Here is a 24,389-nt window from a genome sequence, read left to right on the forward strand (position 1 = left end):
TTGAGGTGAGGGACGCCGTCAGTGTCCCTGCTGATTTCATCTGTGGGAAGTGCACCCATCTCCAGCTCCTCAGAAACCGCGTTAGGGAACTGGAGCTGGAGTTGGATGAACTTCGGATCATTCGGGAGGCAGAGTTGGTTATAGATAGAAGCTTCAGGGATGTAGTTACTCCGAAGAATAAAGATAGATGGGTGACAGTGAGAGGTGCTGGGAGGAAGCAGTCAGTACAGGGATCCCCTGTGGCCGTTCCCCTAAGTAACAAGTATACCGCTTTGGATACTGTTTGGGGGGGGGGGGGGAACGTACCAGGGTTAAGCCATGGGGTACAGGTCTCTGGCACAGAGTCTGTCCCTGTTGCTCAGAAGGGAAGGGGGGAGAGGAGTAGAGCATTAGTCATTGGAGACTCCATAGTTAGGGGGATAGATAGGAGATTCTGTGGGAATGAGAGAGACTCACGGTTGGTGTGTTGCCTCCCAGGTGCCAGGGTGCGTGATGTCTCGGATCGTGTTTTCGGGATACTGAAGGGGGAGGGGGAGCAGCCCCAAGTCGTGGTCCACATAGGTACCAACGACATAGGTAGGAAAAGGGATGGGGATGTAAGGCAGGAATTCAGGGAGCTAGGGTGGAAACTTAGATCTAGGACAATCAGAGTTATTATCTCTGGGTTGTTACCCGTGCCACGTGATAGCGAGACGAGGAATAGGGAGAGAGAGAGGAGTTGAACACGTGGCTACAGGGATGGCGCAGGAGGGAGGGTTTCAGATTTCTGGATAATTGGGGCTCATTCTGGGGTCGGTGGGACCTCTACAAACGGGATGGTCTGCACCTGGACCAGAGGGTACCAATATTCTGGGGGGGAAATTTGCTAATGCTCTTCGGGAGGGTTTAAACTAGTTCAGCAGAGGCTTGGGAACCTGAATTGTAGCTCCAGTATACAGGAGGTTGAGAGTAGTAAGGTCATGAGTAGGGTTTCAAAGTTGCAGGAGTGTACCGGCAGGCAGGAAGGTGGTTTAAAGTGCGCCTTCTTCAATGCCAGGAGCATCCGGAATAAAGTGGGTGAACTTGCGGCATGGGTTGGTACATGGGACTTCGATGTTGTGGCCATTTCGGAAACAAGGATAGAGCAGGGACAGGAATGGTTGTTGCAGGTGCCGGGATTTAGATATTTCCGTAAGCTCAGGGAAGGTGGTAAAAGAGGGGGCGGGGTGGCATTGTTAGTCAAGGACAGTATTACGGTGGCAGAAAGGACGTTTGATGAGGACCCGTCTACTGAGGTAGTATGGGCTAAGGTTAGAAACAGGAAAGGAGAGGTCACCCTGTTAGGGGTTTTCTATTGGTAGGCCTCCGAAAAGTTCCACAGATGTAGAGGAGAGGATTGCAAAGATGATTCTGGATAGGAGCGAAAGCAACAGGGTAGTTATTATGGGGGACTTTAACTTTCCAAATATTGACTGGAAACGCTATAGTTTGAGTACATTAGATAGGTCCGTTTTTGTCCAATGTGTGCAGGAGGGTTTCCTGACACAGTGTATAGATAGGCCAACGAGAGGCGAGGCCATATTGGATTTGGTACTGGGTAATGAACCAGGACAGGTGTTAGATTTGGAGGTCGGTGAGCACTTTGGTGATAGTGACCACAATTCGATTACGTTTACTTTCATGATGGAAAGGGATAGGTATATACTGCAGGGCAAGAGTTATATCTGGGGGAAAGGCAATTATGATGCAATGAGGCAAGACTTAGGATACATCGGATGGAGAGGAAAACTGCAGGGGATGGGCACAATGGAAATGTGGAGCTTGTTCAAGGAACAGCTACAGCGTGTCCTTGATAAGTATGTACCTGTCTGGCAGGGAGGAAGTGGTCGAGTGAGGGAACCGTGGTTTACTAAAGCAGTCAAAACACTTGCCAAGAAGAAGAAGGAGACTTATGTAAAGATGAGACATGAAGGTTCAGTTAGGGCGCTCAAGAGTTACAAGTTAGCTAGGAAGGACCTAAAGAGAGAGCTAAGAAGAGCCATGAGGGGACATGAGAAGTCTTTGGCAGGTAGGATCAAGGATAACCCTAAAGCTTTCTATAGATATGTCAGGAATAAAAGAATGACTAGGGTAAGAGGAGGGCCAGTCAAGGACAGTAGTGGGAAGTTGTGCTTGGAGTCCGAGGATATAGGAGAGGTGCTAAATGAATATTTTTCGTCAGTATTCACACAGGAAAAAGACAATGTTGTCGAGGAGAATACTGAGATTCAAGCTACTAGACCAGAAGGGCTTGAGGTTCATAAGGAGGAGGTGTTAGCAATTCTGGAAAATGTGAAAATAGATAAGTCACCTGGGTCGGATGGGATTTATCCTAGGATTCTCTGGGAAGCTAGGGAGGAGATTGCTGAGCCTTTGGCCTTCATCTTTAAATCATCTTTGTCTACAGGAATAGTGCCAGAAGACTGGAGGATAGCAAATGTTGTCCCCTTGTTCAAGAAGGGGAGTAGAGATAACCCCGGGAACTATAGACCAGTGAGCCTTACTTCTGTTGTGGGAAAAATCTTGGAAAGGTTTATAAGAGATAGGGTGTATAATCATCTGGAAAGGAATAATTTGATTAGAGATAGTCAACACGGTTTTGTGAAGGGTAGGTCGTGCCTCACAAACCTTATTGAGTTCTTTGAGAAGGTGACCAAACAGGTGGATGAGGGTAAAGCAGTTGATGTGGTGTATATGGATTTCAGTAAAGCATTTGATAATGTTCCCCATGGTAGGCTACTGCAGAAAATACGGAGGCATTGGATTCAGGGTGATTTAGTAGTTTGGATCAGAAATTGGCTAGCTGGAAGAAGACAAAGGGTGGTGGTTGATGGGAAATGTTCAGACTGGAGTCCAGTTACTAGTGGTGTACCACAAGGATCTGTTTTGGGGCCACTGCTGTTTGTCATTTTCATAAATAACCTGGAGGAAGGCGTAGAAGGATGGGTGAGTAAATTTGCAGGTGACACTAAAGTCGGTGGAGTTGTAGACAATGCGGAAGGATGTTACATGTTACAGAGGGACATAGATAAGCTGCAGCGCTGGGCTGAGAGGTAGCAAATGGAGTTTAATGCAGAAAAGTGAGAGGTGATTCATTTTGGAAGGAATAACAGGGAGACAGAGTACTGGGCTAATGGTAAGATTCTTGGCAGTGTGGATGAGCAGAGAGATCTCGGTGTCCATGTACATAGATCCCTGAAAGTTGCCACCCAGGTTGTGAGGGTTGTTAAGAAGGCGTACGGTGTGTTCGCTTTTATTGGTAGAGGGATTGAGTTTAGGAGCCATGAGGTCATGTTGCAGCTATACAACAGTCTGGTGCGGCCGCATTTGGAGTGTTGCGTGCAATTCTGGTCGCCGCATTATAGGAAGGATGTGGAAGCATTGGAAAGGGTGCAGAGGAGATTTACCAGGATGTTGCCTGGTATGGAGGGAAGATCTTATGAGGAAAGGCTGAGGGACTTACGGCTGATTTCATTAGAGAGAAGAAGAAGGTTAAGAGGTGACTTAATTGAGGCATACAAGATGATCAGAGGATTAGATAGGGTGGACAGTGAGAGCCTTTTTCCTTGGATGATGATGGCTAGCATGAGGGGACATAGCTTTAAATTGAGGGGAGATAGATATAAGACAGATGTCAGAGGTAGGTTCTTTACTCAGAGAGTAGTAAGGGCGTGGAATGCCCTGCAACAGTAGTGGACTCGCCAACATTAAGGGCATTTAAATGGTCATTGGATAAACATATGGATGATAAGGGAATAGTGTAGATGGGCTTTAGAGTGGTTTCACAGGTCGGCGCAACATTGAGGGCCGAAGGGCCTGTACTGCGCTGTAATGTTCTATGTTCTAAGAAAATGTGATTTGAGCACATTTCCTCATCTAATAGGGGCCTTCACGGTGCCAAGGGCCCAGTTTAGATCCTGACCCCGGATCACTGTTCATGTGGAGTTTGCACATTCTCCCCATGTCTGTGTGGGTCTCACCCTCACAACCCAAATGTGCATTGGCCATGATTAACTGCCCCTTAGTTGGGAAAAATGGATCGGGCACTTTAAATTTAAAAAACTAACAGGGGCCTGGTGTAGGAAACCATGAGAGCAATTTTTGAGGGACAATCTCAATTATTGTTCGCTTCCATTTGGATGAGGACTAATTGCTTGTGTTTGTAGACAGAATTTTTAAAAAGTTAGAAATTTGTGTATACCTCCTTTCAATCTGTTACCTAAAGCGAGAAATGTCAAGTGGTAAGTGCAATTGTACTTACTGGTCAACCGGGGGGGGGGCAGGATAAGAAGGGGAGGAAGTTTAAATTGGTCCAAATTCATCTGCATCTAGAGCACGATGCTCAATCTTGGGCACCACACTTCAAAAATATCTACCAGCCTTTGATGGGGCCCACTCAATGACACACAACATGAAGAGGATGTGAATCGGGCTTCCTTCTTCTACATTCGTAGGGCTTTCAACGAGAACCCATTCACCTTTAAATCATGCTATGCAAGTCATGCGCAAGAATCTTGGTCACTCCTCACCCAAGGTATTTCTATTTTCCAAATTTATAGTCAAACATATACTTTAAAATAAAAGAGAACATGATCCGATAGCTAATAGTTACAATGAAATACAACAGTCGCTCTAACATCAAGTGCAATGTTCTTGGTACCTGATCCTCCAGTTATCATCAAACAATCCCTGTTCCAGTTCTGGGAGTAGAAGTGCGATAGCAGTCTCTGCGTACATGCTTATAATTCGCTGTCCAGCACGCAGCGCAGTGTCACGAACAAATTCATTCTCATCCGCCAGAGCCTAGACAAAACAATTCATATTAGATAATAACCAGCAGTGCACCCTATCCACAGGACTATCACTTACTGCCTTGCTGATATATTCACACCCTGGTCCCTTCCTGACATTTTACCTTCAGTAGCCACATTGCACCAGGGACTGGTTTTGACTTTTTGTGAATACTCAAAGTGCTACCGAAACAGTGTTACCCAACAGATTATCTTGTGTAGAACTACGGAGAGAATACATGCTCTCTTGTGCACACAGTACAGACCAGCTTCCATGTATAGAAAAGGCAGACTTCCATTTATATTGCATTTTACCATGCCCCCCAGGCATTTCAAAATGTTTCACAAGGAATTACACTGAAATGTAGGGACTAGATAAACAAAGCAGTGACTTTGCAAAAAGCAAATCCCACAGACAGCAATGCAACAAATGCCCACTTAATTGAGGAATGGATGCAGGGCAGGACAATGGTATCAGTCTCTTACCTTTTAAATATACACCTGAACCACAAGATTGGAGAAACAGGGTCTTAATTGAGCTCTTAGCTATAGACATCTACATGATTGATTCAATATCACACTGGAGCATCAGCATAGACTATAAATGCTGGTCATCGAAGGCAGTTGCGTGTCGGGGAGTGGAGGCTTTACCACCTGCTTTGACTCAGGGAGATTGTTAGCAGCCATGTCAAGTGACCGCTGAGCAAAGAAATAGGAGATAAAAGCAAATTACTGCGGATGCTGGTAATCTGAAACGAAAGAGAAAATGCTGGAAAATCTCAGCAGGTCTGGCAGCATCTGTAGGGAGAGAAAAGGGTCCAATGACTCTTTGTCAAACTAACAGACAGAGAAAGTGGGAAATAATATATAGGAGATGCTTCTTCCATGTGCAATAATGACATCTGTAGTCCGTTAGGTTTGTTTTCAGAATCTGATACTGGTAACTAACTTACCCAAGTCTTAGTCCCGTAGCAGCTGATGTGGATGTGGTGTGATTGTGAAGTGGGGACCTGGAAATCCTTGGTCTCCCCTCACACGGTCTGAAGTTTTGACTCTAGAGTGTCTCTTGTCCTTGAAGTACCCCACCTGGAAGTCAGCCAGAGTGAGGCATGAATTCCAGTAGGGTGGAGAGGACTCGGCAGCAGACAGGTCCGATCCTCAACATCGATGCTTGCATTGGTGGGTGAGCAGATGAATATTTGAGGGGGTCTGGGGGAAGAGGGAAGTATTGCTGGCCCACAAGCAGTGCTGTTACTTTCTACCCAAGTTGTCTTCGCCTCTCTTCCGCATAGGCTAATCCCAGCTACAGTGAGCATCCTTCTCTTGTTAGAAGAGCAGCTTAAAATGTGAAGATAATTATCTTTGGGAGTTACCCAACGAAGGCAGCAAAAACAACTGAAGTGTGAATTTTAACACTCAATACTGGTGGATTGGGGTTAGGTCAGATGTACAAATTTTAAAAATCTGAATCCTGCAAACAAATTGAACAGCTTGCTCCTCCCCAACCCACCGGTTTTTGGTTGTTAAAATTCACCTCTTGGGCAAGTAGAAATTATAATTCTCTTCACATCTTAAGCTAACAAAAGACTGAGTGCCGCTCACTTTTGCTGGAATTAATCTATGCCACCTATGCAAGAGAGCAACAAATTTATAGATTAAAAACTCAAGTTACTTAAACCACAAAATTCATGGATGAAGAAAAGTGACTTAATAGGGAATACTCAATCACACTGAGCCTTTATGAAGAAATATATTGGCAATAAAAGGTAATTCTCCCTCAATAATAGTTTGTATTGCAGCATGGAACCTTCCAGCTGAAATCTAATTAATGCTCACTATATTTTCATGAAAGCTAATTATTTCCACATACTCACCCTCAAGTGATGGTACAAGTGGGCTGGATGAGGAATTATTTCCCCTCAACATCTGCCTACATGGGAAGGGATCAACAAAGTGATCCTCAGCCACCCTTAACTAAGAGTCAATCGACAGCATTAAATGCTAATTAATTGCCCACTATGTGTGGTGGATGGCAGCCATCTTAACTAAGCTGCCCAAGTCTCCATTTTCTAAGTGCCTCCTATAGTTAAGTACAACCAGCTGATTGAAGTTGCGTGAATATCAGACTTTGGTTGAAAACTGCAAAGCTTTTAAATTTGCAAGTACCATCCTGCACAAATAGTTGGCATGCTCGGCAGGTTTGAAGCATTGCCCATGATGATGGCTAATACAGATAACTGATGACTGCTTGGGATAAGTGCGGACAGGGCAACTATTACGCTGGCTGAGAACTGTTTTTTACCTTCAGAATGCAAGGTATGATGGCTCCTACGTATGCTGTAAACTTGTTCCCAAAGGTCACAGGCAGGTAGATGAACATCATCATGTAACCATCGCGGACATGTGGGGCAATCTCCACCTTGCTGGCAGTGGCCACAATATCTGGCATGAGTTTTTCCAGCTTTTCAACTCCGAGTCCAGCCATTACTTCAGCCAAGCCTGAATGAAATGAAAATGAAAATCGTTTATTGTCACGAGTAGGCTTCAATTAAGTTACTGTGAAAAGCCCCTAGTCGCCACAATCCGGCGCCTGTTCGGGGAGGCTGATACGGGAAATACAGAAAGGTATTAAAAACTAGATTACTTTGCCTTTTGACAGAATACTGGAGTTTTGTGCAGTGTTACCATTGGGGGTTGGAATGGCATCTATAGCTCCAATGGCCAGTTATGTGTAAAATATTATGAAAATATACCAATTGTGTTGGCAGCAAGTTGAATATTAAATGTCCTACCGTTGGTTATCGTCCTTAATTAATGTCTCAGTTCAACTTTTAAGTGACTGCACATCAAAAAGAAACATTGCTCCTTGATGACCATGCAGGGATGGCCCCGCTTCAGATATTGCACCCTCCATTTTTTTCCACACTGAAATTTATAACATTCTTGGAGGGCTTGACAGGGTAGATGGTGAGAGGCTGTTTCCATGGCTGTAGAGTTTAGAATTACAGGACTAAGTCACAGGGTAGAGTCAGCCATTTAGAAATATGTTAATTTAGTAAGTTGTGAATCTTTGAAATATTCCACCCAAAGCTGCGGCTGCTTGGTCCATGAGCATATTCAAGGTTGCGATTGATAGATCTTTGGACTCTTGGGGAATCAAGGGATATGGACTTGGAGAGCAGGGTGGAATGGAGGTCAAAGATTAGCCAAGGCTTTAGTAAATGGTGGAACAGGCCATGGGACTGAACATCCCATTCCTCATGTTACTTTATTTAAGGAAGCTCTTGAATGATCAACCCTCAAGAGTTCGCTGTGTGGGAAACTGCAGGGGTGACAATGCTCTGATATCAACTGGAAATTGAGAAAGATTTCGACAATTTGCAATGTTCTCCATGAACTGTTTAGAGAGTCAAGATCTGTTAAGCAAAGCCATTGGATCATGTATAAAAATATAGCAGGCGGATTGTGCAGAATGAACAAGTCTACATAATCTGTGCTCTTCTGGAGAAATTATAAAATAGTGCTGGTCTTGGGGGAGATCCAATTAGCTACCTGTAGGGCTCGAGGTGCTGGTCTCATTTCACGTCAAGAACAAACCAATGAAGATGGACAGACAACTGTCAGCTTAGAGTTAGATTACTTGACAAAACAAACTATATTGAATCAGTGACGATCACCAAATTGAAGCGCAAATGGTAAAAAAGAAACACTGATAAACTTTGCAAATAAAATATAGTGGCAGTTAGTGACAAAAAGCAGGACTGGTGCAAGTTGGAAGTCAAATTCAGTTCAGTTCCTAATTGGACTCACCTTTCAAGATGGGAACTCAACAGAAAAGTACATGATAATCTACATTTAGGGGAGGTGGTGGGGTTGGAGAGAAAAATAATAGTGAACATCTGAGGGAAACAACAGTTGCTGGAAGTCAACTTCAGGGGGATGTGACAACAAACACCTGGCCACATACATCATACCAGGTAGAACAAACCATTCCATCTTATAAAAGAAACTGCTCAACTATTCCACGGAAAAATAGCTTTTATGAAACAAAGTTTTCATAACACTGAACAGAATATGAAGTGTGCAAAAAAAAACCCCAGTAGCAATCAACTGTTTCCTTGTCCAGTGACAACAAACTTGGTGATATTCTGCACGTATAGGTTAGACAATTGAAGGATTTCAGTGTGCGTGTTTTCTAATTAATCAGCTATTATAGGAACACTTGCTCTTTCTGAAGTTCTGTCTTCCTCACCTTGCGCAGCACCAGATCGATCAACCGAGCTTTGCTCTGAAGCCAGCATCTCCATAAGCCAAGGTAGCAGGTCATCAAAGCATGACTCGCCCATTCCCTTCACCATCGCTCCTAAAGCCTTTGCTGACACTGTACGAACCTGGCATATGAAAGAACTGCATGAACATGATTGCGCACTAAAGCAAACCTTTCACATTTATGCCTGGCCCAACAGGCATATAGTTCATGCACTGAAGAGAACATGCAGGTTTGGTAAGAGCAACCCAATACAGTTTAGCTCAGCTTAGCGTCAGCAGCATAACCCAGGAAAATCTGGGTTCAATATATATATAGTGTAAGCAATCAGCTACTAACCAAGACTGGTTCAATTCCCAATCATTAATGCTGCTTTTTGTCAAGTAATTCCAGTATTGTGATTACAATCGGTTTTACAGGCAGTTTGGAATTAGTTGCAGATATGTTGAACATAGCCAAAGTCATGTTAACAGGAGACAGTAAAGATTCTGACCTCCGGAACAGGATCTAGCAGAGATAGCTTCAATCCAGGCATCACACTGGGCAGGTACGGTGCAAGGTCCTAGAAACAAACCAATGGAAAGTAGTCAACAATTTTGGTTTGGTCACAATTCTCATTTTACTTATCCATTAACTTTGAACTTCATACTGACTAGCCCATCCCAGCTCAGGATAACCACTTGTTTTGAACGAACAGATGTACACCCATATTGTACCTCCAATTAATAATCCAATCAGCCACTGGATTACATATCTACTGGTGCAGTAATTAAATGGATTAAACCTTTCCAGTAATACAGGAAGGGATAAAGTATGATGTGTTCATCATCTGCAATATCACAAGCATCACCTTCTGGTCTGTAAGGGAATACATGTTCCCAATGATTTGAGCAGCCATCTTACGAGTATCTGTGGATCGATCCTGGAATGCACGCTGCACAATTGGCATTATCAGGGCCAGAGATGGAGCATCAATAAAGTGGACAAACTTGGTATCGAGCAGAGTCTGAAGGCACAGCTGTGTTCTCCTGGATGGGTCCGTCAGGGCATCCAACAAGACGGGTGTGATTGCTGAACAAATAAATTAACACATTAATTATTTTCATTAATGTTCAATAGAATGAGCAAGTCAAGCAAGTTAGACAGCTCTTAATACATTTCAATATCACCAGCACAGGAAATGCCAGGCTCAAATGCCTGTATTTTGGGACAGGAGTCACTCAGGTCTCAGACACACATGTTTAACAACATGTTTAACAGTAAATGCTGGAAATACTCAACAGGTCTGGAAGCATCTGTAGAGAGAGAGTATTAAAATTTTAGGTCTGTGACCTTTCACAAGACCTGTTGAAAGGTCACACTTGTGAAACATGAACTCTGTTTCTTCCTCTACAGATGCTGCCAGACCTGCTGAGTATTTCCAGAATTTCTGTGTTTATTTTAGATTTTCAGCATCCGCAGTATTTTGCTTTTGCACCATGTTTAACAATCGCCACAAGCAAGGTTTTATTTAACTGCAGGGTTTCTGTTTGTGCAAAATGGATTTCACACTTCCAGCTCTTTAGGACGCATCCACTTATCCAGGCCGATAACTTTCGAGTGCAGGTTGGCAGAGCTGAGACTTACCTCACTCATTGAAGCATTCTCTCGCAGTCTTATCTGAATCTGAGGGGACCAATTTTAGATCCCATTCACAGGTCTACCCCATTACGATCAATTAGAGAGCCATGCTGACATTTAGTAAAGTACTAACAGAGAGATGCATTGTCAGAGATGTCATTGTTTAGATAAGAAATTAAACTAAAGTCTTGTCTGGAAACTAGTTAGATAAAAAAATTCCTAAGGCACCATTCAAAGAGGATCATGGACCTTTGTGTCCTAGTCAATATTGAACCCTCAAAATGTTTTAAAACTAGAAATAGATTGTGTAGCTATTTATTCATTTGCTATAAACTTCATTTTGGGAAATGAAGTTGAGCAGTTGGAGGGGCATTGGTGGTATTTATCTAATTGTTAATTATTATTTTCAGTTCCTCCCTCCCTTTTACCACCCCACTAATTTTCCACTATTATTTGGATATTTTAGTGCCTCTACCATAAAAGCAGATTAAAAAATCACTACCATTTCCCATTATAATTTCCGTTTCATCTACGATGAGACAATTGAATATTTTAGTGACTCTCTTCCTTTTTACATACTAGCATACATTCTTGCTATATTTCTTGCTGGTTTAGTCTCATAAATCTATGTTCTCCCTCTTATTCAGTCATACTTTGTTGGACAGTGAAAGAGCGGCAATATAGTTCCAAGTCAGGATGGCTTGAAGGGGAACGTGCAGCTGGTGGTGCTCCTATGAATCTCTGACCTTGTCCTTCAAAGCAGTGGAGGCCTCAGGTTTGAAAAGTGTTGTCAAAGCAGCCTTGTTGAGTTGCTGCAGTGCATTTTCTTAATGGCACATGCTGATGCCACTGTACGCTGGCGGTGGAGCGACTGAATGTTTGTGGATGGGATGGCAATCAAACAGGCTGCTTTGCCCTGGATAGTGTCGAGCTGCACTCATCCAGTCCAGTGGGGAGCATTCCATCACATTCCTGACTTGTGCCTTGTACATGGTGGACAGGCTATGGGGAGTTAGGTGGTGCGGCAGGTCAAGAGGTTACCGAGAAGTGCAGAGGAACAGAGGGACCTTTGGATGCATGTCCACAGGCCCTAAAGGTAGCAAGACAGGCAGGTATTGTGGTCAAAAAGGCATGCGGGATACTTTATGCGCAAAGACATAGAATATAAGAGCAGGAATTTTATGAAAGAACGGTACAAAACACTAGTTAGCCACAGCTAGAGTATTACGTACAGTTGCAGTCACAGCATTACTGGAGGGGTGTGATTGTACAGAGGAGATGTACAAGGATGCAGCCAGGACTGGAGAATTTTAGCCATGAGAAAAAAGTGAAGTTGGTTTCTTTGGGACAGAGGAAGCGTAGGCGAGATTTTAGCTTGAGTGGATAAAAGTAACCTATTCCACTTATCAGAGAAGTCAGCAAATAGGGGGCATAAATTTAAAGTAGCTGATAGAAGAATTAGAGGGAAGTTGAGAATGATACGGGTCTGAAACTCACTCCCTGAAAGGGAGTTAGAGGCAGAAATCCCCATCATATTTTTAAAATATTTGGATTTGTACTTGCCGTAGCCTATAAGACTACCGACCAACAGCTGGAAAGTGGAAGAAGATGCGATAATTCTATCAGCAGCCATAATAGATGGGCAGAATGCTCTCCTTCTGTGCCATAAATGTCTATGATTCTAAGTGTGCACTTCAGTCCTACGCTTTCAATAAAAGGAAAAATAATACAAGCAAGCATTTGATGACCATTACCGACAGTGGGACTACCGACAGTGGGTACAGAAAATAATCGCAAAAAGTGCAGTCCCAAATTAACCCGCATAAAGAGTACAAGGGGGAACAATACTTAACCAAGATAGCACCCATTATGTTAATTCATAATGCCCCAGACCATTCCGGAAAGGATGCGCTCTGCATTTTTAAAACAAATGTGTTTTATAATGTGGAGAATAAGAATATTTATCACAGAATAGCTTGAGAAATGTATTATCTGGAGGCTTACAAATGATGATTGGCACAGGCCATCAATTTTCTACGCCCCATGGTTTGTACAAAAAACTCACCCAAGATCTCAGGGTTCCTGATGACTGAGCCAATCTGCCGTAAGGCCTGTTGCCCTGCCTTCTGCACCTTCACATGAGAGTCAGTCAGTACTTCGGTCAGCTTGGGCACGATGCTTGGCAGACAGGATGACAGCTGCTTGGGAGCACAGTATGCCATGGCACCGAGCAATTCAACAGAACCTAAAGGTACAGAAACAGACACAGTGCCAGGGTGCACATTGAGCACAGATTTGGCATGACTATAAAAGTCATACAGACTTGAACAGAACAAGAACATTTTTTATCTCATTTTTGGTGCTGTTTTGCAGTTAGCTTGGGAAACCAAATATAAAGAACAGCATCTTAGGCCCTGATAACTTGGATGGGATTTGGGACGGTATGGTAGCGACCTAAGCTCGAATCTAAACTCCCAGTCAACCTCCCACCTGTTCCAAGCCACAAGGGGGAGAATGGACAGGGCCTCGCCCAGCTCTGATTTTCTTTTCCACCATCTTCAGCTGGTCGGACAGCGATGTAGTCACGTTAAAGGTGCAGCTCGGTCCAACTTTTGTGATTGGGGCCCAGGATACACCAGTAAGAAAAACGACCCCTTTGGTGGGGCTGGTCTGCTCAGATGAGCAGAGCAGGTAACAGCTCCTGGTGGCTCCAAGGCAGATAATTTTCGTGATGATTTTAACAGTCCATCAGCCCAGTCTCTAGCAGACCGGTGGAGTTAAAATGGCCCCTCAGTGTTTTGCCAAATACCTGCTTTAGTTCTCCAAGATTCCTCCTCCAGAGCCACCAACAGCGATGGCAGTACCAGCTTCACACCGTGTGCACTCAGATTGCGCATCACTGCCTTTGCAGTGTCATCAGATGCCTATGGAGAAAATGAGTTGTAGTCATGGATATTATTCAAACTAGAGATCTGTAGAGTGATGCAAATAGAAAAACTGAGCTATAATGTTTTCCGAAAGGGAAAACTACCGATCATCTGTAACTTGTACAGAGATAATAAGAATGCATCAACTTAGATTTTTATTTTGGATACTTAATGACACAAGCATTTGTATTAAAAAAGTGACAAGATACCAAATGTCACTTCAATATTGTTTGGACACAAATACAAGAATCACTGACCTCTCGCACATACTGGTTCCCATCACCAAAACACAGCAGCAAGTGAGGGAGTACATGTACGACATACGGTTCGAAGAGTTTCCCCAGCATATTGCACAACATCTCAAAGGCAAACAGAGCACCTACCAAGGAATTAATAACAGAGTAAATGCTTCTGCTGATACTTGAAGTGGTGGAAGGATTCCCGAGTTGATTATCAGCCCATTGAACCGCGTTATCAACACTCCCTCTTGCATCCTTCTGGCCAACAAGTCCTGGCATTGGACTTGAACTTGGAGCTTCTGGTCCAGAGGTAGGAGCACTACCACCGTGCCACAAGTCTGAGTGAATTTATAAATAGTCGCTTGGCAATGCAGAACTTGAGTATTGCTGAAAAAAAGAGACACGTGTTTGAAGCTTTTCATTGCACTCATCAGGGCAGATGCAGGAATACCAAATTCCAAAGTGAACAACGATTTATACTGCATAGAAAAAAAGGGTACCGATTGGTTGCCAAGTCTACTCTGGTTGAGGAGTTGCCATGGAGAATGTACCAGGGACATGCCCAGACAGTGCGTCTTTTTTGAATTAACAAAAACATGGGGGACAATAGTTCTGTTGGGCATTTGTCATGGCAACACCTTGATCAGAGTCGACTTGCCAACCAATCAATACCCTTCTCATGCAGGATAAACTGCGACTCCCTTTGAAATTTCCCCGCAGTTACCAGACTCCTAAATGACCCTCTTATGGACTGACCTCATTAACACTTCACCCTGTATGCTTCATCCTATGCCGGTGCTTATGTAGTTACATTGTATACCTTGTGTTGCCCTATTATGTATTTTCTTTTCTTCCCATGTACTTAATGATCTGTTGAGCTGCTCGCAGAAAAATACTTTTCACTGTACCTCGGTACAGTGACAATAAACAAATCCAATCCAATCCAATTTGGCATTCCTGCATTTGTCCTGATGAGTGCAAGATGTAAAGCTTTGACAGCATCAACAATACTCAATATTTATAATTGCAGCTTAATCTGGAGCACTGAAATGGTTTTGATGGCACTGTTCAGTGGCTAAGATCAAATGCAAGATAAACCAGATTTTAGGACCTAGTGCAAACATTCACAGAAATCGAAGCACTGGAGATGTCTATATTACCCCCATTGTGTCCGCGGCATTGCCAACTGCCCACCATTGTCAGTTACTGTTGTGCTATTTTCCTGGAATACTGTAATACTTCTTTAATTCCCTCTTTAACATTGACCAAATCAGCTTCAACAGACCTTTATAATAATGCATTTCACATTCTAACAGCTAACGGGCAGCATGGTAGCACAGTGGCTAGCACAGTTGTTTCACAGCTCCAGGATCCCAGGTTCAATTCCCGGCTTGGGTCACTGTCTGTGCGGAGTCTGCACGTTCTCCCCGTGTCTACGTGGGTTTCCTCCGGGTGCTCAATTTTCCTCCCACAGTCCAACGATGTGCAGGTTAGGTGGATTGGCCATGATAAATTGCCCTTCGTGTCCAAAAAAGGTTAAGTGGGGTTACTGGGATAGGGTGGAGGCGTGGGCTGACAGAGGGTGCTCTTTCCAAGAGCCGGTGCAGACATGGGCCAAATGGCCTCCTTCTGCACTGTAAATTCTATGAAAATTCTAACCTGTTCCTTTAGGCTGCTGGGACGCATCCTAAATTTTGCGTCCTTGTTACCAATTTACTAGCCAGTGTGACTAATCTTTGGTTTGTCCTGAAACCTCTTCAAAACTGAACAATTTAAAAAATAATAGATCAACCATCTCTTTCCCACTCAAACACCATCTCTAATCGACGGAGCCAAAGTAGTTGATGCAGGATTTCAACAATCGACTGAACCATGCAAGATGTTTGAACATTTCACAACTGGCGGATGATGCTGTGGAGAATAAAAACTACGGGAGAAGCAAATCAAAATGACCTGGTACTGCACAAAAAGACCCCACAGAATTTGTTGGATTACTTGAAAAACAAGCATGCAAATAAAAATAATTTCCTTAATCTTCTGACAGTGAAACTGCTGCCATTGGACCAAACTTTTCAGAATAACTCATAGACAAGGAGAACTGATGTTCAATCACTGTCCAGGACAGTAGCTCTGCTGGTTGTGTTGCTGTTTATTTGCACGTGAAAAACAAACTAGGAACCAAATATTTGGAGCTAACCAGTTTGCAAAGTCCTTTAATGTTGTGGGTGCTATTTTGGTCACCTTGTCATCATTCAGTGTGGTGCTCATGGCTTTAAATTTAGAAATAAACAGATGCTCATCTCACCTTCCCGTCTCCGGAAGTTTTTCTTGTCCTGAATGGCATCTGTTAATGTTACCATTATTTCCTGCTGCTTCAGAGAGAGAATGCCTAGTCCTTTCACCAGCCCCGCCAGCCCGTACGCTGCCCCTTTCCGCTCGGCATATTTATCAGACTCCAAAAGTAGTTGCAGCAGCTTCTGAACCATCCCAGTGGCATCATCTTTGATGGCAGGAACCAGTGGAGGTAGACAGCTGGCCACGGACTCCTGAACCTGCAGCACCAAGAACAATTATTTCAGCTGTGTGGTCTATAGCCAAGCATTCTGGAAACGTACTCCTACACAAACAATTCCTATCCGCAGTGTGCAGTTAAAAAAAAACTCCTGTCGTTTATTTAAAAGGTGGAGGATTATATAAAATCGGTTCAGTCCAAAAAGTGTCAGAAATGCTATCAAGGCTTACATGATATCTATATATGTATTAACCCATCCATGCGAGCACAGAAAGGACTTGCACCTAGACAGCATCTTTCATGAGCTCAGGATGTCCCAAAGCACTTTACAGCCAATTCAGTACTTTTGAAATGTGGTCACTGTTGTAATGTAGGCTCCCACAAACAGCAATGTGATATTTGGTAATGTTGGTTGAGTGATAAACATTGACCAAGACACCAGTGAGAATGCCCCTGATCCTCTTTGAATAGTGCCACAAGATCTTTTACACCCACTGAAGAGGAAAAGCGAGGCCTTGATTTAATGCCTCATCCAAAAGATGGCAGTTGACATTTGAGCACTCCCTCACCATTGCACCAAGAGTGTCAGGCTAGATTTTGTAGCCTCTGGAGTAGGACTTGAACCCACGACTATCTGACTCGAGAGGCGAAAATGCAACCGCTGAGTCAAGGGAGTATATCCCATCACTTGTATATTTCTGAAATCTTTTGCCGCACTGGAGTGCGTTACCTGCTGAGATGGTGTGGAGAGGGCAGTGATAAGCTTTGCCACAATGGGTTTCACTTTGGGGTCGCTCTTATCCAAATGCTTTGCTAGTGAACCCATGAGAATGACCACGCTCTGTCTCACGGCATCATAATTAGCGTCGTTGGGAGCATTCCGCAGGAACTCTTCAAATACTGGCAGAAGGGAACTGACGTTATCCTAAAGTGGGAAAAATGCAGCAGAGATGATGAGAGTGACAATCTTGCAAGCCACTCATCTGATTTATATTTTCTAATAAAGTTAATTGTGAAGGACTGGGAAGGTCAGTTCCATGTTTAAACAACATAGAAAATATGATCACACCATTTTGCCCACCCGATCAAACAGATCACGTAAAATTAGACTCTTCACTTGTATTTAAAGAGTCACCCTGATATCTTAAATGGAATGAATTAAGAAGGGTATCAACCAGGAAAGGGAAGAGATTTGTGGAGAAGTCAAAGGCATACCCCAAGAACATATTGGACGTTTTTATAGGCAGTAATGGAGGGTCCAAAGAGTGGGGCATTACCGACGAAAAGAGTAGGCCTGAAAAAAGCAAGTTACTGCGGATGCTGGAATCTGAAACCAAAGAGAAAATGCTGGAAAATCTCAGCAGCTCAGGCAGCATCTGTAGGGAGAGAAAAGAGCGAACGTTTCGAGTCCAGATAACCCATGGTCAAAGATGATCGGTGATTTACAAGTCAGTTTACTAGCCATCTTTCAGCATTTCCTTCTTCATCAGCCTTACATGCTGAAATGCGCAATACATCTCCTGAAATTCCAAGTAACGGAAACCAGTGTTAATTCACCCGATTTCTCAAATATTTGGAAAGCATTAGGAGAAATGCCCCATTGCTGCCACGCTGACTACTTCTCGCCTGTACCCTTATGGGTTACTTCCAGGAAAACAGGCATTTTCCTACTGTTACTCTGTAAATTACAGAACTCATGTTTCACTTGTCTGGATTATCTGAGACACTCTCTACTCCTTTTTAAAAATAAATTTAAAGTACCCAATCCTTTTTTTCTCCAATTAAGGGGCAGTTTTAGCGAGGCCAATCCACCTACCCTGCACATCTTTTGGGTTGTGGAGGTGAGACCCATGCAGACATGAGGAGAATGTGCAAACTCCATACGAACAGTGACCCGGGGCTGGGATCGCACCCAGGTCCTCAGCGCCCTGTGAGGCAGCAGTAAAAAGAACTGCACCCCGTGCTGCCCTCACTCTTTACTCATTACAAACAGTCAGGGGATAAAGGATTTCCCTGAATGAATGCAGAGGGCTGCATTTATATTTTTTCACAGCTAAAGTGTTTCATGGCCAATATTCGTGAAATGTCATCACCGCTGTAATGTTTGAAAGGAAACAATCAATTTTTGCACAGCACGATGAAATAGCCACATGAAAATGACCAGTAATGTTGGCCAAGGGATAAATGTTAATCAGAGCTCCCGTTTGTTATCGAAGGGCAGCTGGAGCATCCTTTTTACATCTCATCTGAAAAATGGCACCACTGACAGTGCAGCACTCCTTCAGTATTGCACTGGGTCATCATTATAGATTGTTGCAACAAGTTCCTGGACTGGGATTTGAATCAACATCTTTTTAACTCAAGTCAAGAGTGTTACCAACTGAATCACAACTGACAGCTGTTCCTAATGCTCCTGTTACTGGCAAATGATTCAATAGCTGCCTACAACAGCTCTGTGATGTGCCTGCTGTTGATGCAAGAGTCTAGACAGTTGTCAGGAATTAATTATTCTTTGAAAGGTCATACAAAATTAATCCAGTCTGAGTCAAGACGCAAAAGTTACCGTTACTTTGGAGAACAGACAGACATACCTTTCCATGGGTGTTCAGTGCAGAGAGAGCTGCATCCAACATGCACTTCCTGACCTCAGGGTGACGGTCGTTCAAGGCTTCAGGTACAAAGAATTGGAACAGCAGCTTGATCTGTGATCCATCAAGATATTGGGAAAGTTTGTTCAAAGCCAGAGCGATCCCACATCTGCAAAAGAAGGAACTCCTCACTATAAACTGTATTAAGCTCTCATTTATGCATTCTCCCAAATATTCCATTACTGCCAAAATGTTTTCAATAAAATTGCACAACTCCCTGAATGCTACATGGGTAAGTGTAACTGGTGCAGAACTAAGCCACACAGACCAGAGGGCCCGAAGGCTTCATTAGTTGAGTTAGTTGCTTTCGTAAAATGGAAAAGCAGTTGGGGTGCCTGAAAGTAGCCTCAACGCCAACTCTGGTTAAGGGAGAAATATAACGAGTCAGCCTACTCTCTATCAGGCCCATTGATCCCTGTTGGAAATGCAGGTGTATGGAAATTCAAGATTTGGTGCAGCAGCAATTTCCTTTTCAAAGAACAAAGAAGAAAAGTACAGCACAGGAATAGGCCCTTCGGCCCTCCAAGCCCGTGCCGCCCGACTAAACTACAATCTTCTATACTTCCTGGGTCCGTATCCCTCTATTCCCATCCTATTCATGTATTTATCAAGATGCCCCTTAAATGTCACTATCGTCCCTGCTTCCACCACCTCCTCCAGCAGCGAGTTCCAGGCACCCACTACCCTCTGTGTTAAAAAAACTTATCTTGTACATCTACTCTAAACCTTGCCCCTCGCACCTTAAACCTATGCCCCCTAGTAATTGACTCCTCTACCCTGGGGAAAAGCCCCTGACTATCCACTCTGTCTATGCCCCTCATAATTTTGTAGACCTCTATCAGGTCTCCCCTCAACCTCCTTCGTTCCAGTGAGAACAAACCAAGTTTATTCAACCTCTCCTCATAGCTAATGCCCTCCATACCAGGCAACATTCTGGTAAATCTCTTCTGCACCCTCTCTAAAGCCTCCACACCCTTCTGGTAGTGTGGCGACCAGAATTGAACATTATACTCCAAGTGTGGCCTAACTAAGGTTCTATACAGCTGCAACATGACTTGCCAATTCTTATACTCAATGCCCCGGCCAATGAAGGCAAGCATGCCGTATGCCTTCTTGACCATCTTCTCCACCTGTGTTGCCCCTTTCAGTGACCTGTGGACCTGTATACCTAGATCTCTGACTTTCAATACTCGAGGGTTCGACCATTCACTGTATATTCCCTACCTGCATTAGACCTTCCAAATGCATTACCTCCCATTTGTCCGGATTAAACTCCATCTGCCATCTCTCCGCCCAAGTCTCCAAACAATCTAAATCCTGCTGTATCCTCTGACAGTCCTCATCGCTATCCGCAATTCCACCAACCTTTGTGTCGTCTGCAAACTTACTAATCAGACCAGTTACATTTTCCTCCAAATCATTTATATATACTACGAACAGCTAAGGTCCCAGCACTGATCCCTGCGGATCAACACGAGTCACATCCCTCCAATTAGAAAAGCAGCCTTCCATTGCTACTCTCTGCCTTCTATGACCTAGCCAGCTCATCCCTGATCCCGTGTGACTTCACCTTTTGTACCAGTCTACCATGAGGGACCTTGTCAAAGGCCTTACTGAAGTCCATTTGGACAACATCCACTGCCCTACCTGCATCAATCATCTTTGTGACCTCTTCGAAAAACTCGATCAAGTTAATGAGACACGACCTCCCCTTCACAAAACCATGCTGCCTCTCACTAATACATGCATTTGCTTCCAAATGGGAGTAGGTCCTGTCTCGAAGAATTCTCTCCAGTAATTTCCCTACCACTGACGTAAGGCTCACCGGCCTGTAGTTCCCTGGATTATCCTTGCTCCCCTTCTTAAACAAAGGAACAACACTGGCTATTCTCCAGTCCTCCGGGACATCACCTGAAGACAGTGAGGATCTAAAGGGCAGCACGGTAGCATTGTGGATAGCACAATTGCTTCACAGCTCCAGGGTCCCAGGTTCGATTCCGCCTTGGATCACTGTCTGTGCGGAGTCTGCACATCCTCCCCGTGTGTGCGTGGGTTTCCTCCGGGTGCTCCGGTTTCCTCCCACAGTCCAAAGATGTGCAGGTTAGGTGTGTTGGCCATGATAAATTGCCCTTAGTGTCCAAAATTGCCCTTAGTGTTGGGTGGGGTTACTGGGTTATGGGGATAGGGTGGAGGTGTTAACCTTGGGTAGGGTGCTCTTTCCAAGAGCCGGTGCAGACTCGATGGGCCGAATGGCCTCCTTCTGCACTGTAAATTCTATGATAATGATAAAGATTTCTGTCAAGGCCTCAGCAATTTCCTCTCCAGCCTCCTTCAGTATTCTGGGGTAGATCCCATCCGACCCTGGGGACTTATCTACCGTAATATTTTTCAAGACGCCCAACACCTCGTCTTTTTGGATCTCAATGTGACCCAGGCTATCTACACACCCTTCTCCAGACTCAACATCCACTAATTCCTTCTCTTTGGTGAATACTGATGCAAAGTATTCATTTAGTACCTCGCCCATTTCCTCTGGCTCCACACATAGATTCCCTTGCCTATCCTTCGGTGGGCCAACCCTTTCCCTGGCTACCCTCTTGCTTTTTATGTACGTGTAAAAAGCCTTGGGATTTTCCTTAACCCTATTTGCCAATGACTTTTCGTGACCCCTTCTAGCCCTCCTGACTCCTTGCTCAAGTTCCTTGCTACTTTCCTTATATTCCACACAGGCTTCGTCTGTTCCCAGCCTTCAAGCCCTGACAAATGCCTCCTTTTTCTTTTTGACGAGGCCTACAATATTTTTCGTTATCCAAGGTTCCCGAAAATTGCCGTATTTATCCTTCTTCCTCACAGGAACATGCCGGTCCTGAATTCCTTTCAACTGACACTTGAAAGCCTCCCATATGTCAGATGTTGATTTACCCTCAAACCTCCGCCCCAATCTAGGTTCTTCCGTTCCCACCTAATATTGTTAGAATTAGCCTTCCCCCAATTTAGCACATTCACCCTAGGACCACTCTTATCCTTGTCCACCAGCACTTTAAAACTTACTGAATTGTGGTCACTGTTCCCGAAATGCTCCCCTACTGAAACTTCTACCACCTGGCCGGGCTCATTCCCCAATACCAGGTCCAGTACAGCCCCTTCCCTCGTTGGACTGTCTACATATTGTTTTAAGAAGCCCTCCTGGATGCTCCTTATAAACTCTGCCCCGTGTAAGCCCTAGCACTAAGTGAGTCCCAGTCAATATTGGGGAAGTTGAAGTCTCCCATCACAGCAACCCTGTTGTTTTTACTCTTTTCCAAAATCTGTCTGTCTATCTGCTCCTCTATCTCCCGCTAGCCGTTGGGAGGCCTGTAGTAAACCCCCAACATTGTGACTGCACCCTTCTTATTCCTGATCTCTACCCATATACCCTCACTGCCCTCTGAGGTGTCCTCCCGTAGTACAGCTGTGATATTCTCCCTAACCAGTTGCGCAACTCCGCCACCCCTTTTACATCCCCCTCTATCCCGCCTGAAACATCTAAATCCTGGAACGTTTCGCTGCCAATCCTGTCCTTCCCTTAACTTTCAACTCCCTCCCTTTCAGTCAAATACCTTGCGCAAAGCCACTACCCTGGTCACACAAGAATATTTTAGGTGGGAGACTGGAGGGATACTCCCACTCACGGAACATATCACCTCCAAATCATTCACCATCCTGACTTCGGCATGTATTGTCATTCCTTTAGGGCCACTGGGTCAAAATTGAGGAACCCCCAACCTCAACTAGGCTATTCATCACACTACCTCGAGGGGAATAAAAATGATCGCCTTCCCAGTGACACCCACTGCCTAAGAATCATTTTTTTTAAATTGGAGTTCAGATTGAGGTCCTGGGGTCAGAGGGCTGGAAGGTTCAAAAAGAGTAAAGAGAGGAAATTGGAGTAAAAAATAGCACTTCACTTTCGTGAGCTTTCATTATCAAACGCTCGGACACAGTACCTGGCTTCCCACTGGTCAGGTGGAGATTCAGATATTACGCGACCAAGGGCATCCAACACCGGAGGTGGTCTCTGTTCAAAACAAAACAACTAATTTATTAGCAATTTCCAGGAACTAAATACAACACAAGAAAAATAACAAGCATGCAAAACAAAGATTGAAAAAGAGAGTGAAAAAAAAGCTTCCAAACATTTTGTACTCTACAAAACGAAAAATGGATATGCAATGCAGTCTCCTGTACTGTAATAAACTAGATGCTGATGTGCACTACGTTCTAATCTTGACAATAAACAGTTCTCGCAACCTAGATGTCCGCACAACTGCAGTGACAAGGCTTAATCTACCTTCAAAACTAGGAATCTTAATGTGTTCAACTATGAAAATTGCAAATGCTCCAATAAAATATTTTCTAAAAAAAAACTAGGAATCTTAATTTGTTCTCTTGTGCACCTTCCACTTGCAATCATATTTCTTTAATATCAAGATCAATACTTCAGCTATCTCCCTGTATTACTAATTTTAAACGTTTACTGTGGAAATGAGCATAGACCATTTAAACTTGCTCCTTTTGTGCTACACCAACTTGCTCTTTGTGCTTCACTACATCAAACTTCCGGTTTCCTGTTTGCCTTGATCCTTCCATCTCTTGACGGGCCACAAAGTTTAACTGTATATGCTTCCCACCCACATCTCCACTTTGTACCAGCATCTTTTTCTAGCGTGCGTGCCCCCCCCCCCTCCCCCCCCCCCCTCCCTCCCACACACACACAATCAATATTCTCGCTCATTCCTTTCCACACTCTCAGTTAGCAATGAAGAAAATCCAGCAACCTTTGTTTCCAAATTTTCCCCAAAACCCTGAACATTCTTTTCCCACACTTATCAGAAGTGAGCTTACGTAAAGTTTCTCCTGGTAAATTTCAATCAGCTTGGCCATCACTTCAGCAGCCTGACTCTGATATTCTGCCACGGCATTAGACAGCGCTGCTGCTCCTGCTTGGCGTGTTGCATCCTCGTGGTATATCACATCCTTAATCAGCAACGAACAGAGATTTGACTGTAGCTCCAGTCCCATGGTGTCCCACAACCTGAAAAGGAATAAAGATTACAGAAGAGCAGAGACAGACAGATAACCCGGAGAACTCCAAGATGTCATTAGACAGAAGTGGAAACAGGAAGCCTGGAGTTCCACACATATCTTTGTGCTAATTTAATTTAAATTTTTTTTAATTTTTTTTATTTTTTTTTAAAAGAGTACCCAATTCTTTTTTTTCCCAATTAAGGGACAATTTAGCATGGCCAATCCACCTAGCCTGCACATCTTTGGGTTGTGGGGGTGAGACCCACGCAAACACAGGGAACATGCAAACTCCACACGGGCA

The 24,389-nt window shown here is 43.9% G+C and overlaps 1 protein-coding gene across 3 annotated transcripts in view; it reads right to left on the reverse strand.

The window, feature by feature from the left end:
• Window positions 1-24,389, reverse strand: part of gcn1 (GCN1 activator of EIF2AK4) — a 199,526-nt gene that overhangs the window by 52,419 nt on the left and 122,718 nt on the right. For all 3 annotated transcript variants that reach the window (XM_072498447.1, XM_072498433.1, XM_072498440.1), the window contains exons 30-42: window positions 23,906-24,095; window positions 23,008-23,078; window positions 18,965-19,130; window positions 17,104-17,298; window positions 16,167-16,413; window positions 13,880-14,001; window positions 13,505-13,619; window positions 12,761-12,940; window positions 9,926-10,146; window positions 9,569-9,637; window positions 9,061-9,199; window positions 7,111-7,307; window positions 4,679-4,821 (exon numbers count right to left, since the gene is read on the reverse strand). In XM_072498447.1, the coding sequence (XP_072354548.1) occupies window positions 4,679-4,821; window positions 7,111-7,307; window positions 9,061-9,199; window positions 9,569-9,637; window positions 9,926-10,146; window positions 12,761-12,940; window positions 13,505-13,619; window positions 13,880-14,001; window positions 16,167-16,413; window positions 17,104-17,298; window positions 18,965-19,130; window positions 23,008-23,078; window positions 23,906-24,095 (2,055 nt within the window). The remainder of the gene's footprint in view (window positions 1-4,678; window positions 4,822-7,110; window positions 7,308-9,060; window positions 9,200-9,568; window positions 9,638-9,925; window positions 10,147-12,760; window positions 12,941-13,504; window positions 13,620-13,879; window positions 14,002-16,166; window positions 16,414-17,103; window positions 17,299-18,964; window positions 19,131-23,007; window positions 23,079-23,905; window positions 24,096-24,389) is intronic.

This window comes from Scyliorhinus torazame, chromosome 1, assembly GCF_047496885.1.
Source record: "Scyliorhinus torazame isolate Kashiwa2021f chromosome 1, sScyTor2.1, whole genome shotgun sequence".
NCBI lineage: Eukaryota > Metazoa > Chordata > Chondrichthyes > Carcharhiniformes > Scyliorhinidae > Scyliorhinus > Scyliorhinus torazame.